General features: G+C 43.7%; 1 protein-coding gene across 1 annotated transcript in view; it reads left to right on the top strand.

Moving 5' to 3' along the window:
* The window catches only part of TMEM241 (transmembrane protein 241), a 255,723-nt gene that overhangs the window by 34,848 nt on the left and 203,746 nt on the right, over window positions 1–17,129 (top strand). The window contains exon 3 of the mRNA XM_082258680.1: window positions 6,782–6,859. Within this exon, the coding sequence (XP_082114806.1) occupies window positions 6,782–6,859 (78 nt within the window). The remainder of the gene's footprint in view (window positions 1–6,781; window positions 6,860–17,129) is intronic.

Genomic DNA, 17,129 nt, shown 5'->3' with positions numbered 1-17,129 from the left:
TAATCTAGATCCAGTGGTCACCCCAGTCTGGCCAACGAGCGTGCGCAGACCTCGGGTCCGCGCTAGGTCGGCCGCGACATAGCCCCACTGGACAGGGGCTGGCCTGGGAGTTAAACGCTTCGTGAGGTTGAGTACGGCCTGAGTCGGAGTGTTCCTCCTGGCTGACAGCCCCCCATATCGATAGCGAGGGGTTCCGTCTGGAGCATTTCCCACCTGGTTCCTGGTATGGTGAGTAGATGTCCCCCTTCTCCCCTTGGAGGGTTTTGGGGTGGACGTGGGTCCCTCCTTGGGATGGTCAGACCCCCGGGTTCCCCTCCTTTCTGTCAGGCACCCTCCTTTCATCTGTCCCCCACCCTACCCCCTCCACAGCTGGGGCTGTGTGGGTGGTCTGGTCCACCTCCTGGGGTGGGGGCAGGGCACTATGCTTGCGATGGGGGCCGGGGGGTGCGCCGCCGGCGACCAGACGATCAGCTGTGCAGGGGGGTTGTACCTGTTGGGGGCTCCTTCCAGGGCCTGTGCTTGAGGCGTGGAGATCCCTCCTGGGAGCCTCGTGGTGCTGCCATTTTGCTGTAGCCTGTGTGTTTCTATGCATGGCGGTCATGTTTGTGTAGTCCGGTGGCCATTTTGCGGTGGGTTGCCATTGAAAATGGTGGCAGCCATAAAAGTGGAGCCCTGTTGGCAGTGATTTTGGCTGTTGGAGCCCCTCCTCATCCCCTGGTGCTGACTCCAGGATCTTTTCACTTCCTGATCATCGCACATGGAGTTCAGATTATCCTGGTGGCTGCAGGTGCTTGTTTCTGCTGGGTAGTGAGTTTGGTGGGGTTCTCTCCCTCTCTGCTTAGGATCACTGGGTGCTTTGTGCCGGGCGACTGGGTGATGCTGCCAGTGCGGTGGGGGTTGTCCCTTTGCAGTGTTTTACACTTTGTGGGGTCCCCCTGGTGACTCATGGAGTCTTTGGAGCACATCTCCCCACCTGATCTTCTCTCTGAGGGTCCCTCCGGGTCCCAACCATCCATCCATGCACTGACGGCGGTCCTGGAGTCCTTTGTGTCCTGGGTGGAGGGGGCTTTCAGGCGATGGGCTAGCAAAAGCACCCCCCCTTCCACTGCCTCATCTGTCTCATCAGATCCTGAATCTGATTCAGCTGCAGCGGACGTGGGTCACCCTGCTGGGTCTGTGACCACGCGCCCGGAATCCTCAGACAGTATAATACCTCCACATCTCCAACTGCGCATGAAACGACGCTGGTGGAAGCACTGATTGTATCTGTGCGTGAGACCTTGAAGATGGACGCAGCTGCGACGGAGGCTCAGGTTCCCTTTGGCACTCGCAAAGCATCCAGAGCAGCAAGGTGTTTCCTTTCCCTGCCTATTTTGACAGAATTGATTTTCTAGGTGTTAGCCCCTATGAGGAGTCCTTACTTAAGAAGTGGACTCTTCCACCGGTAGTGGACACTCCGGTTTCTTGATTGATAAAGGCAACCATGTATCTTGTTGAAGAGTCCCCGGCCTTTAAGGATCCAGCTGACAGGAAGGCAGAGGCTTTGGCCCACAATATGTACACTCTGTACACTCTGGCTAGTTCGGCACTGGGGCTGGTATCCACCATTACCCTGGTGTGGCAAACTCTGACCGAGTGGGCTAAGCTTTTACGCCGTGACCTGGAGGGAGAACAGCTCCCCTCTGCCTCTTGCTGAGCTGGCGGACCAGCTGGTCCAGGGGCTGCAGTTTTTCTGTGACGCCTATTTGAAAGCGGCTCCCCTAGTGGCTCAGCTCTCTTTCGTCAGTGGTCCTTTGGCGTGTCTTTTGGCTCAAATGCTGATCTGCGGACCAGACTTCTAAAATGGTCTTGACTGATCACCCCTTTCAAGGGGATCGCCTGTTTGGGACTACCCTGGATGACCTCATTAAAGGTCTTACGGGGGGGAAAGAGTACTTTTCTTCCGCAGGCTACTAAGGGCAAGGAACCTTGCTGTAGATGTGGGCCCTCCTTCTCGGTTCATAAGAAGTTTTTTCGTCCCTCAGGGTCGACGGACAAGGGCTCAAAGCCTTTCAGGGCCTCCTCTGGAGAATCCAAACAAACCTGGTCTGGCAAGCCAAGAACGGGCTTCTCCAGACCCGCGGACAAGGCTCCTTCAGCATGAAGGTGCGCTCTCACTTTTATCAGGGGTGGGGGGATCTTTTAGTTGATTTCTGGACCCATGGACTTCCCTGATGCAAGACAAGTGGGTCCAGAAATCAACTAAAAGATCATTATGTCATTCGGTCCAGCTCCAAGATCGAATGTCACTCTGTCCCCCAGCAAAGTTCTTTCCTTACAACTTGCGCCTGTTCCCGGACCATTTACAAGGTCTGTTTGTGGCAGTCCAAGACCTTTTGCTTCAAGGGGTGATTGTCCCGGTTCCAACTTCGGAACGTTTTCAGGGTTTTTACTCAAACCCATTAACAGTTCACAGGAAGGAAGGCAAGGTGCGTCCAATCCTGGACCTCAAGGCGCTGAACTGCTTTGTGTGGGTGCAGAAGTTCAGGATGAAATCCATTTGCACGGTGGTGGCATCCTTGCATCAGGGGGATTTTCTTGCCTTTATCAACATCAGGGATGCTTACCTTCACATTCCAATATGTGTCGGTCACCAGTGCTTCTGGCGCTTTGCCATGGGAGAGGAGCATTATCAGTTTATGGCATTAACCTTTTTGGTCTCGTCTCTGCTTCTTGGGTCTTCACTAAAGGGTTAGTCCCAGTGCTTGCATTGTTACGCCAACGGGGGGATCGTGGTACTGGGCTCCTTGGACGACCTCCTTCTGTGATTGGAGCCTCCTACTGCTCTGGTGGAAAACCTGGAAATCACCATACAAACTCTGAGGAAGTTTGGTTGGATTTGGAATTTTCAGAAGTCTGCTCTGGTTCTGTCCATAAAGCTGGACTATCTGGGTCTGACTTTTTACTCGGCCTTAGCCAGAGTGCTCCTTCTGGACAAACTTCAGAAACTGCAGATTGCAATTCATCTCCTGCTGTCCAGCAGATAGTCATCCCTCCAGTCTTGCATGCAAGTGCTGGGCCTGATGGTGTCTACCTTCGAGGCGGTTTCATTTGCACAGTTCCATATGAGGTCCCTGCAAAGGAAGATTATGGCTGAATGGGACAAGACTCCGCAGTTTCTGGACTATCAGATCCAGGTGAGCCGGGAAACGAAGAAGTCCCTGATATGGTGGCTTTGTTCTCCGACGTTTCGGCTGGGCAAATCCTTCCTCCCCTTGTATTGGACAGTTGGCACCACGGATGCCAGCCTGTTCGGCTGATGAGAAGACCTCAGCAAAAATTCTGCTCAGGGGATCTGGATACTAGAAGATTCCAGACTACAAATCAATGTCTTGAAACTTCAAGCGATCAGACTGTGCCTGGACCATTGGACAAATCGTCTTCAGGGATGTCCAGTGCGCATTTAATCGGACAATGCTACGGCCGTGGCTTATGTAAATCACTAAGGGGGCACAAAAAGTGTCCTGGCGGCTTTGGAGGTAGCCAGCTTTCTGAGGTGGGCAGAACTGTTTGTTCCAGCCCTCTCCGCCGTACGCATTCACGGGGTAAAAAACTGGCAGACGTTGGCCCAAGGGGAGTGGTCCCTTCATTGGGAGGTCTTTCATCAGTTGAGTCTCCGGTGGGGCATTCCAGAGGTGGATCTGTTGGAGTCTCAGCTCAACAGAAAGATGCGGATGTTTGTGGCTTGGTTACGGAATCCTTTGGCTGATGCACGCTGGTGGCCCCATGGGGTCAGTATCGTTTGATTTACACCTTCCCTCCTCTCAAGTATCTGCCAAGACTTCTACGCAGGATCGAGGCAGAATGGATTCCTGTCATCTTAGTGGCCCGGGACTGGCCTCGCTGGGCTTGGTACGCCAATCTGGTGTGGCTGGCGGCCGAGGTTCCTTGGAAGCTTTCTCTTAGGGAGGATCTGCTGTCCCAAGAACCAGTCTTCCATCCTGCTTTACAGTCACTTGCTTTCATGGCTTTGCTGTTGAATGCCAGGTTTTGATGGATAGAGGTTTATCTGAGTTGGTGATTCCAACACTAAAAAGATAGAAAATCCTACTTCTAGGAAGATCTACCATCATACGAGGAAGACGTACATTGTGTGGTGTGAGTTTCTTGAGGTTCATCCTCGCTCCTTCCTGGTGGCTCGGATCTTGACCTTACTTCAATGGGGGGGTTGAACAGAAATTGACTTGCGTACCATCAAGGGCCATTGGTCTTCTTCCGATGACTTTTGGCCACACACTCCCTGGTGCGTACCTTTCTTCAGGGTGTCTGTCATTTTGGTTCCTCCAGTGCGGTCTCCGTTGCCTCCTTGGGACCTCAATTTGGTGCTTTCGATCCTCCAGAAGCCTCCTTTTGAGAATCTTCCAGAGATTTCCTTTCTTGCACTGCCTCAGAAGATTGCGTTTTTGGTGGCTATCACCTCTGCACTGGGTATCGGAAAACTGTTAGCGTAATCCTGTCGTTCACCTTACTTGGGGATTCACAGGGATAAGGTGGTTCTTCACCCCTGTCCGTTGTTCCTTCCAAAAGTTGTCTCTGATTTTCATTTGAATGAAGACATTGTGTTGCCTTCCCTGTGTCCCAGGCCAAAACATCTAAAGGAAATTGCCTTGCATGCCTTTGATATGGTCTGGGCAATTAGGGTGTACCTGGCAGCTACGGAGTCTTTTTAGGAAGTCAGACTCACTATTTGTGCTCACGGATGGGCCTCTGAAAGGGTTGTCCCCTTCTGCCACCATTTACAGATGGATCAGACAGACAGTGGTTCAGGCCTATTCCTCCAGAGGTCAGGTTTCTCTGTCAAGGCGCACTCTACTCGGGCACTTAGTGCCTTCTGGGCCTTTCGTCATCGGGTGTCAGTGACGCAGGTTTGCAAGGCAGCCAACTGGTCGTCGGTGCACATTTTCACAAAGTTCTAAAACGTGGATGTGTTGGCATCTGCTGATGCTGCTTTTGGCTGCAAGGTTTTGTAGGCTGCTGTTGAGAGGATTCAAGGGTGCAGTGTTTTTTTGTTTTTTTTTCAGGTGGACTCCAGTTGTTTTGGGTGAGCTCCTGTTGCCTGGTTGGCTACTGTTTAGCCTTGGGATAGTTTTGCTGTTCCCACCCCTTCATGTTTAACACTGCTTTGGCACATCCCAATGGTTATGAAGATCAGGAGCTGTGTCCATCAATGAACGAGAAAATGGGATTTTTGACTTACCGTAAAATCCATTTCTCTGATGTTCATTGATAGACATGGCATCCACCCCTCTGTGGAGTTGTAATTCTTCTGACACTCTTTGTAACAAAACTGAGTAACTGAGTGACTATAGCAGAGAGAGGGAGTATACCGCCTGGGACTGTCCATAGCCATATCCGGATTCTTTTTCTGCCTAGTGTCCTACTCCTGTAGGGGGCAGTATAACCCAATGGTTATGAAGATCAGGAGCTGTGTCTGTTAATGAATCTTAGAGAAATGGATTTTACGGTAAGTCAAAAATCCAATTTTTCTAACAATACCCCAGCTGAAAGGTCTATGTCATGCTAGCCTGGAACCGAACTGGCAAAACCCAACTCATAATGCCCCCTAGCCATCCAGTGAATGGGGCCGATGCACACAGAAATTAATGGAACAGCACACATGAAACACTAGGGAGAGGACCCGGCTGGAGCATTTTGTTTGCAAAGCTGTGCAGTTCAGGGCAATACAGCAAACTCAAGGGGCAAAAAGAAAAAAGTAAAGTTGGACATACACAAACACAACTTGCTAAATCTGCCAAAATTCGAGCTGCGTTTGGTTTTGTCGGAAAATTGCCATCAGACTGCATTCTATCAACTTGGGGGGCTGAATGAGAGAATTTGATGCATGTATGACTGGCCTTAGTATATAATTATGCAAGTTTCAATGATGGGGGTGGGGAACTTTACTTAAAGGCGAACTTCATTTTCATACAAAAAAAATAGCATGTATGTTTGATACACAAGCCATGTTATTTGATGTTTTTAAAAATTACTTTTACACTTCAATATGCAGTTGTTTCTGCAAAATGTAATGTCATATGGCAACCAGAAATGTAATTCCCTACTTGTGTGATTGGCTCAGTGATTTTTTTTTTTCAGAAGTCTGCACTAAGATGCAAGTAAAGTTGGGGCACCCCATGCAATAGAAATTTCCGTTCTGGTGAGATACCCCGCAGGAGTTAAATTCTTTAAAGGGATGCAGACCCTGCGGCTTTTCTCATTAGAACACTGGTTATGCACCAGTTGATTTTAATGAACCAGAGCCCGCATTAAGATTCAGTCTGGTGAAACAAGCCGTAATTTCTTCTTCTGTTTCCGTGTCCCCCTTCCTCACTGGGCAGATGGGCACGGTGTTGCTTCCTTGCTGACAGAAACTAAGCAGAATCTCGCTCCGCATTGATTGAGCAATTCCCCACTCATCTGGCCAGCAAGGGAGCAATACATGGAAACAGGTGAGTATTTGTCTGCCCTCTATAGTTCTGTCACTGGTACGTTTTCATTTAATGCATAGTTTTACTATAGCAGAAGTGTTTCGTGCCAAAATCTTAGCACCCATATTAATTGTTTTGTGCCCATGAGGGCCATATGATTTTTAGCAACAGTATTGTGAACAATGTTGTGTTTATTTTTCCTTCTAAATGTGAAAAAACAATATTCATAGATTGAAGTGTCATTAACTGCAATAATATGTTTCTTTTCTTTCTCACTATATAAGCTAAAGATGATTGTCATTTGTTTCTTGCAGGTGGCAAACATTAGTGGGTGGAGTCTTTCTTCATATATGTTGGAAAATAGGCTGGGTGGAGATTAACTGCTCATCCAGGTAAATTTAACTTTCTTCCCTCTGATGTAGTCTGTAGAGTTGTTCGAAATCAAGAAACTTGGCTAACCCCTTCTAGGAGTTCTCTTTTTCATGTCAGTTTGGCAACTTGTTCAGTGTTTGCATTTATCTATATTAAGACTTTTCCAGGAATCGCACATTAAATTGTTAGAAAATGCCTTAGAGTGTAAGGATGGCAGTCTTTGTTTCACTCTTTTGGGGTATATAAGCGTTTCTCAACCAGGGTGCTGTCTGGGTTCCTCCAGGGTTCTGTGAGCACGGGGTGCAGTTTGCCCTGAATCAGCAGTGGGAGTTGCCATGGTACGGGTGGGCTGGCCGTCAGGTCTGGTCCAAGGTTTGGTATAGAGCAAATCTTCTCAACCAGGGTTCCTTTAGGGGTTTATTGAGCTGTGGCTGATCGATCTACCACCTAAAAGGAACCTGCATAATGTTGGTGGACTGATGTCACTGCAGATCTAGCAATGTAAGACCAGTGGAGCCTCTGCTCTTCACTCTAAAATATGTTACCACTGACACCAATATCTTTTAAGCTGTCTGTAAGGGGCATTTTTCTCATTGACCCCATTGAAGGGATGCACCACTCCATCTGACCACCAATGAAAGGGGCCATTCTCTCACTGGTTGTCCCTAAAAGGGGATCCATCTGTTTAGTCAAATATCATAAAGCTTATTCTACCAGGTCAAAAAACGATTGAAAAAGGTGAAATACTGTACATTATTATGGAGCCATCTACAAAAACCTTATAGAACCAAAAATACAATAAAAATTGGATTATAGCCCCAACTATTCCACATCAATTGTTAAAAATATTATGTAGGGTAATTTCAAAAAAGGCGAACAAAATAAATAATCCCTGACAGATGTCATTGCAAAACCCTTTATTGAAACCTCTCTAAAAATTAAGGTGAAGAAATATGACAAACAATGACTTATGAAAAGTGAATTATGAAAACTCCATCCATCATGTCCCGCAATGATATAATTATTAATCATACTCTGAGATAAACTCCACGATAGACTATATCCATATAAAAAAAGATCATATAAGAATGGATTGGCTGTTAAAAGGCAAATATATTTCTTTAAATATGCCTTGTTGTAAAAAGTGGCTTTACTGTTATTGAAGATTGGTAAAAGTCAATACATATGCAGTAATAATCCAACATAGCTGTGTGCATGTGATCAAAAGGAGAAGTATGGGTTGGCAGGTGTTTGCAATCCATCACAGACAAGTGATTATTAATGCATAACCCCACTCAAACTCACTCACGCTTCATGCAAAAAAAAAAAAAAAAAAAAACATAAAAAAAAAGCCACATAAAGGAACTTCAAGAAAAGGATATAACCAAGATGATGACATTTGACTTGTAGACTCACTGTGAAAGCAGGTGGAGAGCATTATGTGTATCAATAGTACAAAGTCATCCAGTAGTTTCCTTAGACCTCAAATGGCCTCCCTTGCACAGGTAATTGGTGTTCCAAAAGAGGCATCCATTAACAAACAGTTCCTCAAATATATACAGTGATCCAAGGCAAAAAGCCTCCACTCAAATGGCCTTTTGCACAGTGCCCCAAAGCAGCCAGAGCCAGGTAAGTACATAGTTCATAAATGCTTGATGTATACTTATCAATTTCCCATGATGGTGGTCAAATGGGGGTCCAATGCGGCCGGTTCCAACCAGCTGCATCAGAGGCGACACTGATAACACTGACCAATGTAGGAGGGTACGTGTTACCCTGATCACACTAATGTAATGGGAATAGATTAAACTTAAAGAAAAACTATACTCCCTTCCAGTCCAGCAATGTGGTGTCCCAGAGCTCTCTCGCCAACCCTTAAAATGTTTGACTGGCCTCCTTCCAGGTTTTCATCTTCAGCTGTATTGATTAGCCAGGCCAAGATGACGTCGCTCTCTCACAGGAGTCTATTCAAGCATCTGTGGGATGAGATCTTCAGTTATTTTGAGGTTTAAGGAACAAGTTTGAGGTGTTGCCTTGACCTTCAAATTCTCAAGAACCATCTGTGGGGTGTGATCTTCAGCTATTTTGATTGGTCAGGCCAAGGTGACGCCACTCCAGTACAGGTGTTCATTCATTGCTGCAGATGCCAAAATTGTACATTGCAAAGAGGCAGCTAAGATAAGTTTTACAGAAGAGACATGGGGGTTGATTTACAAAACCTGGAGAGTGCAAAATCCGCATATAGAAAGCAATCCAATTCCAGGTTTTTCTTTTTTTTGTCAAAGCTTAATTGAACAAGCAGAAATTAAAAGCTGATTGACTACAATGCACAGCTGCACCAGATTTTGCACTCTCCAGTTTTTGTAAATCGACCCCAAAGTATGTCTCTTCTGTATTTAAAATGCCTCTTCCTATTTGCACATTTTTTTTTTTTTTTTCATTTTAAAAATGTTTTATTAAGAAAAATTTAAAGGCAATGACATAACATTATCCATAAACAGGAATTAACAACAATCTGTCAACATTGTGTAAAACACTTTGCAAGCAAAAACCTAGGCCCAAAAAGATTAGAAACATCAACATGGAAATACCATAAGGTACCTAGGGTATAAGATCATCAATAAGACAATTCCAGTAACCTTTATGGAATCAAAGTAGAAGGCTTGGCAAACTGCCTTCTTCAAGACATTGAGCCTTAACAAGGGAATCGAAGAAAGAGGAAAACCTGGTACTCGAGAGCACCAGACAGGGGAGCAGGGGAGGAAGGATTGAAGGAGGGGGGAGAACAGAGAGAAATAGAGAAGCCTCATTTGCCTGTTTGTGCGACAGCATAATACCACATTATAAATTGTGACCCCAGAAAGTTATGACCATTTGTATTTTGTGATCCAAGGATCCCAGTATTGCTTAAACGCTTTAACACTATTTGCAGATTTTTATAGCAAAAGTTTTGTTTTAAGCAGGGGATCCCCAAGGCCTGAAAATGATTACAGGGGTTTCTCCAGGAGAAAAACTGGTATAGAGAGGAAAAGCACCCTGCGGATAGTCTTGTACAAAGGTTTTCAAAGTATGTCAGGCCCCCTAAAAGACCTCAAGTGTGTCTGATAATGTGCCAGTTTCATAAAGGCCATTGCACTAGGTAAGTCTGGTGTACACCACTGTTTAGCTATAGTCTGTCTAGCGGCTGCCAACACAAACAAATTCTGTTTTTTACTTCCCACATGATCAAGCATTCAAAGATAACGTGGCTTTGTCTTATTTACTAACCTAAGTGCAAATATACTTTTTACGCAAGAATGCTCTACTCTTTTAATAAATTAACCCCAAGATATAAAAGACTAGATGTTCCTCTGTAAAGGATAATCACGCTAATAATGCAATTGGGCCTACTTTTCAGGTAACCCAGTAGTGCGAATACCACCCTTTTACAACAAAACTGGCTTTCCCTAGAGTTTTGGCACACAAATGAACATGATCTGGGAGAAATGTAAACCCTCTTCATTTGTATCCCGGTGCTTCTATCATATATCTTACCCCTATATTGACCTGGGGGTTACAACATATGTAGCCCCAAAATAGTGATCCATTTGGCTTACAAATAAGCACACTAATCAGCCATGACTTTGACCATTGACATGTTAAATGAATAACATGGATTATCTCATTACAATGACATCTGAAAGTTGATGGGATATGTTAGACAGCAAAAAACATGTTGTTCCTGAAGCTGATGTGTTGAAAGCAGAAAAAATGGGAATACGTTTATTGTGCATGAGGCTGCGTAGCCACGGACCAGTCAAGGTGCCCATGTCCACAGCCCAAGGCTCCTACACTGGCAAGGTGGTGTGGTCTAATGAATCGTGTTTTTTTTTTTTTTTTTTTTTACATCATGTGGATGGCCAGGTGCATGTGCATCGCTTACCTGAGAAAGAGATGTCACCAGGATGAAGGCAATCTGGAAACCTTGGGTCCTCTTTTATTCATGTGGACCTGTACCGCCTAACTAAACATTGTTGCTGACCAAGTATACCCCTTCATGGAAGCTGTATTCCCTTTCAGCGGGATAGTGCGCCCTGCCGCATAAAAATGGTTCAAACTTGGTTTGAGGAACACAAGTTTCAGGTATTGACTTGACCTCCAAATTCTCCAGATCTCAATCCATTCAAACATATGGGGGATGTGCTGGAAAAACGAGTCCAATCTATGGAGACCCCACCTTGTAACTTATTGAACTTAAAGGATCTACTACTGATGGCTTGGTGCCAGATACCACAACATACCTTCAGAAGTCTGATGGAGTCCATGCCTCAATGGGTCAGCGCTATTTTGGTGGTAAAAGGGGAACCTACTGAATATTCGGTGAATGACCATAAAATTTTGTCTGATCAGTGTATATGACAATGAGGACAATACAACCTGGCAATGTTTTCTGCAATATATATACATGTTTGTGGTCCCTCTCTGTGTAAAGCAGCAATCACATGTATGCGGGTGCAGGACTGTGTGTAAATTGAACGCTAACCCGCAGTAAAAACGCACTGCTTTTAATAGCAGATGCGCAGGGATGCCATTAATTCTTAATGACCCCCCCCCCCATGCTTGAAAACCTACAGCGTGTTTTCCTGTACTGGGAACTGCATATCATTATGCGATTTTTGGTACAGCAGCCCAATCCAATGAATGGGCTGCTGTGCCTGCGCAAACACGGCCAAAGGGAAACCGCAATAGTGTGAACCTAGCCTGGTCGCAGACGCCTAAAAACGGAAAATGATGCTTCCCATTGTATGAATGGAGAAGTACTTTCTATTTGCTTTATTTTGCATGATTTATTGCATAATCATATATGAAACACTTTAATGGCTTTTCATGCGTCAGTTTATAACCGTGATGTCTGGCTAATTTTATTACTGGTCACAAAGCCATATAACAATCAGCACTTTTGAGGCCTGGTGACATTTGTGTGTAATGAGGGGGAATTGAATCCAGTTAACAGTCCCGTAGGTTCTTCCACATTGGTGACATTTATTAGGTCACTTTATTAGTCATATAATGATCGGGCTGTAATCATCATGGGCAAATGTAGCTACAAAGCTCACAATAGAAGGTTTTCTTTGCTTTTCACTTCATGTCCCATAGCCAAACCGAAAGCGAGAGGAAATCTCTGCTAATTAGGGGAATTTCTTAGGGACCCCCAGGTCATCAGAACTAGTGTCTTCCATTGGAAGCTTTCCCATCTATTACTTTTCAGGGGACAACCCAAAATATGGGATTTTCAAATGAAGGGGAGGAATCTCCTTAATAGGGTCACAGACAGCAATAAAAAACTGGCAAGCGTTCCAATCCCTCTCCACTAAGGTTTTGCCTTTTAGTTATACTTTATTACTTGGGTATCTTATGATCATCAGCGCCAACTAGTGGCCATAATGCAGTATTTGCTTGATTTGAGGTATTTCAGGAAAATATGTATATTATGACTACTAGATGATGCTGACAGTCATAGGAAATCAACAAATTAAAACGTATCTATAGTTAAAATGTAAAACCATATAATTTCCATATTGTGATTTATTTCTAACCAACGCTAATATTCTGATCAATTTCAGAGTTTTTAAACTTGCTTTGTCAAGGTCCAACACATTTAGGTCCTGGAATTCTGTGGCATATTTTCACTAAGCTCTGTGAGAAGGCACTGCTGTGTCACACATAACAGAGCCTGTCTTCTGAACTGCAGAGGTTTTGAGAGGAGGAGTATTAGGAGGCAGAGTCAGTACAGAATTTACTGCTTGCAGGCAGCAAGGTACCATGGGACATGTAGTCCTTAGAAATTTAAATTAAACGATGGTCACAGAGGAGAAGCTGCAAAACATGCAGGGAATCCAGGAAGTTGTGGAAAAAAACAGCCAACAGACAGGCAGAACTCACAGCAGGAAAGGAGATTTTTCAAGTAAGCTTACATTGGATTGTCAAAAATAACTGTTGTTTGTATTGTTACAATGCTGATGTTTTTAAAATGAATGACCATTTGAATGTGGCCAAAATTCATTAGGGCTAAGGGAATGCTTTGACAGATGTCCAATGAGAGAGATCTATAGATATATACACTCACCAGCCCCTTAAATAGTTACAATTGTTCAATTGCTTCATAACAAAAATTAATAATTAGCTGCTAACATGGCAGCAACGCAGTGCATTTAGGCATCTAGAGGTGGTGAAGGCGACTTGCTTCAAACTGAGCATCAGAATGGGGAAGAAAGAGGATTTAAGTGACTTTAAACATGGCATGGTTGTTGGTGCCAGATGATTTGGCCTCAATATTTAAAAAAAACTGCTGATCTACTGGGATTTTCACGCACAACCATCTCTCTGGTTTACAGAGAACGGCCCAAAAAAGAGAAAATATCCAGTGAGCAGCAGTTGTGTAGACAAAAATACCTTGCTGATATCAGAGGTCAGAGATGAATGGGCAGACTGGTTCGAGATGAAAGGCAACAACAACTCCAATAACCACTCTTTACAACCAAGGTATGCAGAATACCATCTCTGATTTCACCACACATTGAACCTTGAGATGAGCTACAGCAGCAGAATATTACTCCGGGTGCCACTTCTGTCATCTAAGAACCGGAAACTGAGGCTACGATTCACACAGGCTTACCAAAATTGGACAATAGAAGATTGGAAAAACTTTGTCTGGTCTAGTTCTTGATTTCAGCAGCGACATTCAGATGGTAGGGTCAGAATTTGACGCAAACATGAAAGCATGAATCCATCCTTCCTTGTATCATCGGTTCAGGCTGGTAATGGTGTGGGGGATATTTTCTTGGCACACTTTTGGCCCCTTAGTATCAACTGAGCATCATTTAAGTGGCATAGCCTACCCATATATTGCTGATCATGTCCATCCCTTTATGACTACAGTGTACCCATCTTCTTATTGCTACTTCCAGCAGGATAATGCACCATGTCATAAAGCTTAAATCCTCTCAAACTGGTTTCTTGAACATGACCATGAAATTCCAATCCTCACGGACTGGGGAAAACCTAAATTGGAAATCAAGGTCCCAGAGTCTGGAGGAAGAGTGGAGAGCCACAGAATCCAGGTTGCATGAGGTCCAGTGTGAAGTTTCCACAGTCAGTGATGGTTTGGGGAACCATGTCATCTGCTGGTGTTGGTCCACTGTGTTTTATCATGTCCAAAGTCAGAGCAGCCCTCTACCAGAAAATTCTAGAGCACTTCATGCTTTGCTCTGCTGACCAGCTTTTTGGAGATACATATTTCATTTTCCATCAGGACTTGGCACCTGCCAACACTACCAAAAGTACCAATATCTGGTTTAATGATCATGGTATCACTGTGCTTAATTGGCCAGCAAACATATCTGCTCAAAACCCCATAGAGAATCTGTGGGGTATTGTCAAGAGGAAGATGAGACACGAGACCCAACAATGCAGATGAGCGGAAATCCACTATCGAAGAACTTGGGCTTCCATAACACTTGGAACAGTGCAACAGGATGATCGCCTCCATGCCATGCCGTATTGATGCAGTAATTCATGCAAAAGGAGCCCTGACCAAGTATTGAGTACATACTAATACTGTACATGGATAGCATTTTCAGTAAGCCAACATTTCTGTATTAAAAATCCTTCCTTTTTTTTTTTTTTTTTAAATTGGTCTTATGTAATATTCTAATTTTCTGAGGTAATGAATTTTGGGTTTTTATTAGATGTAAGCCATAGTTTAAAAGAAAGAAATGCTTGAAATATCACTGTGTGTGTGACGCATCTATATAAAATATGTGTTTTCACTTTTTGACTTGAATTACTGATATAAGTTCACTTTCTGATGATCTTCTAATTTTATGAAATGCACCTGTATACACTGTGCATAGACCCCTACGTTTATTGACTCATCTTTACCAATGCAATATTCACATGTATATCTCTTTGTATTCAAACAACTATGGTGTTGACTGTCGCTTGGCAGTTTTAGCACCAAGGTAACCAGACTGCCTGGAGTCAAGGAACTCATTCACCTTTTTGCCATCACAGAAATGGTGAACATTTCTATACTTGCTCAGATTGCGGTATAGCCTTTCATTCTGGCTGGGCAAATACAGAGGACAGTCTGTCCCTAAACACATTGCACAGACTCATCTGTTAATAAAGCTGTATGCCCCATCACTTGCCATCTGAAATGGCAAAGTTTTTATATCTGTCTTTCCTAGGACAGTCTCATCGCTATTTCTAGGGACCTTTTTCCCCCAACAAAACCATACCAGACATAACCGATGGTCTTATTTTCTGAACTTGGGTGCATTGGGGCTGTTGGGAATATAGTAGCTCTATAGCCCTAGATTTCCATGCCAGTGACACCCTGTCACACAGGATGTCGCAATGAAAGAACATAATGGAAAATCTCCAAGGACATGGAAAGTAGTAAAAAGATGGCAGAGGTTCCAACCCTCCTCAACCAAATCCAAAGGTAAAAAAATAAATAAAATGGCAATAGTTGAAACTTCTGAAAATCTCCTTAACTTGGCAGCTATAACTTTTAGGTGTCTTTGGGGCTGATCAATAAAAACTATTAAGTATTGAAGAGGCCTTACAAGGAAGATCTTGTTGACAGATTTACTGTACAGTTTAGAAAATGGCATCAGTTAAAAGAATTAGACAATTCTGCAAGTTTTTTTTATAAAAAAAAAGCCAAAGACCTGTTTATATGTTTGCAAAAAGAAAAATTAAAAATTGATTTTGTTGAAAGAATTGATAAGACCACTTGCTTGCACTTTATGGCACTCTTGCTTCTGGAAGTGCTCTCCTCCACCTAAGCAAGGTGCAAGCTCTCGTCTTTTGCTGCGTGCCAACTGCTGCCATCTTTTTCTAAGTCCAGTTTTTTCTTTGATAGCCCTTTTAGATGGGCACCGATGATGTAACCATCGCAAATTCACATTGGAGCTACATTAACTTGGCACCTGTCTCCATTCTCGCATCTTCAAATGCCAGGGCTGTACTGGGCATTATTTACAGTGGGTACAGAGCACCACAATTGGCTTGCAGACAGAAAACATTTCTTGGAAGAGACCTAAAAAGTAAACCATTCAAGTGTCCAAATATCTGCTACACTGTATTTTTAGTACAACTTGAAACAGGGCAAGCAAAGCTCACATCAATTTTTTATTTTTATTGATTCAGACGTGTTCACATATAACATTGCTCAAAGGCATAGCCACACAAGCTCAAAAACAGAAAATCCTATTGTGTATTTAGCAGGGAGGACTACAGGAGCCTATAAAAAGGGATTATTTTTATACCAGGTATCCTGGATTATCTGAAAGTATAATGGGTTAATTTTTTTTTTTTTAGCCGTTTCAGATTTAGTGGTGTTCTTTCAAAACAGGAAGAAGAAATAATCTGTTATAAAACGGGACACTTCCCTTTTCTACTGTTTATTGTAATATAGCTTTTGGATTAAGAATCAGCCTAATAAAAAATTGATATTTTAGTCCTCCGTAGAGCCTGGTGTGCTGGGTCATTGGCTTCTGTAATTTTTGCTGCTTATATAAGATACTGGAGATCTCCCTCCATAATTCTGTGCTTTTTGACCACTCCGGAATTTTAGGTGTTCCTTTAGACAAACTAAAGTCTGCTATACTCGCCGCTTGCCCAGCAATGCTACATCTGCCCCTGACATCTTCATCCAGTCTTCTTCGGGTTGGCATTTTTGCCTGAGATGATAAAACTCCCATACATTCACAGAGGGGTTAATTCATACACTGAGCTGGTAATGCATGGCTTAGTGCACATTCAAAAGATGTATTGCAGGCAGGTAGGAAGTATTTATTGTGGAAGAAGCATGCAGAGTCTCTTATGTAGAGAAGGGCCGAACACCCCTCCGTTCGGTTCGCAGCAGAACTCCCGAACAGGGGAAATGTTCTAACCTGAACGGCAAACCCCATTGAAGTCTATGGGAGCGGAATAGGAAAAATCAAAAGTTCTCCTATTGAAGGCTTGTATGCAAGTAATTTGGCCATAAAATGGTATGGGGTCAGGGGTACTGCTCTGCGGGACATGTATCAATCTTTTTTTTTTTTTTTTTAGGAGCAGTGATTTTAATTATGCCTAAATTGCAAAAAAATATATAAAATGAAAAATTCCTCTAAACGTAGTGCCAGGGGGGTCCACTTAACATGCCTGTAAAGTGGAACATCTGTACCATGCATAAAACATGCTAAATCAGAAATTATATTTCTAATTTAAAAAATTCAATTTTAAATGACCTGCGGTTAC

The sequence above is a fragment of the Pelophylax lessonae genome (genome assembly GCF_965119305.1).
Source record: "Pelophylax lessonae genome assembly, chromosome: 5".
Classification (NCBI taxonomy): Eukaryota; Metazoa; Chordata; class Amphibia; order Anura; family Ranidae; genus Pelophylax; species Pelophylax lessonae.
Note: the sequence above shows the minus strand (reverse complement) of the source record. Positions and strands in the feature narration are given on the sequence as shown.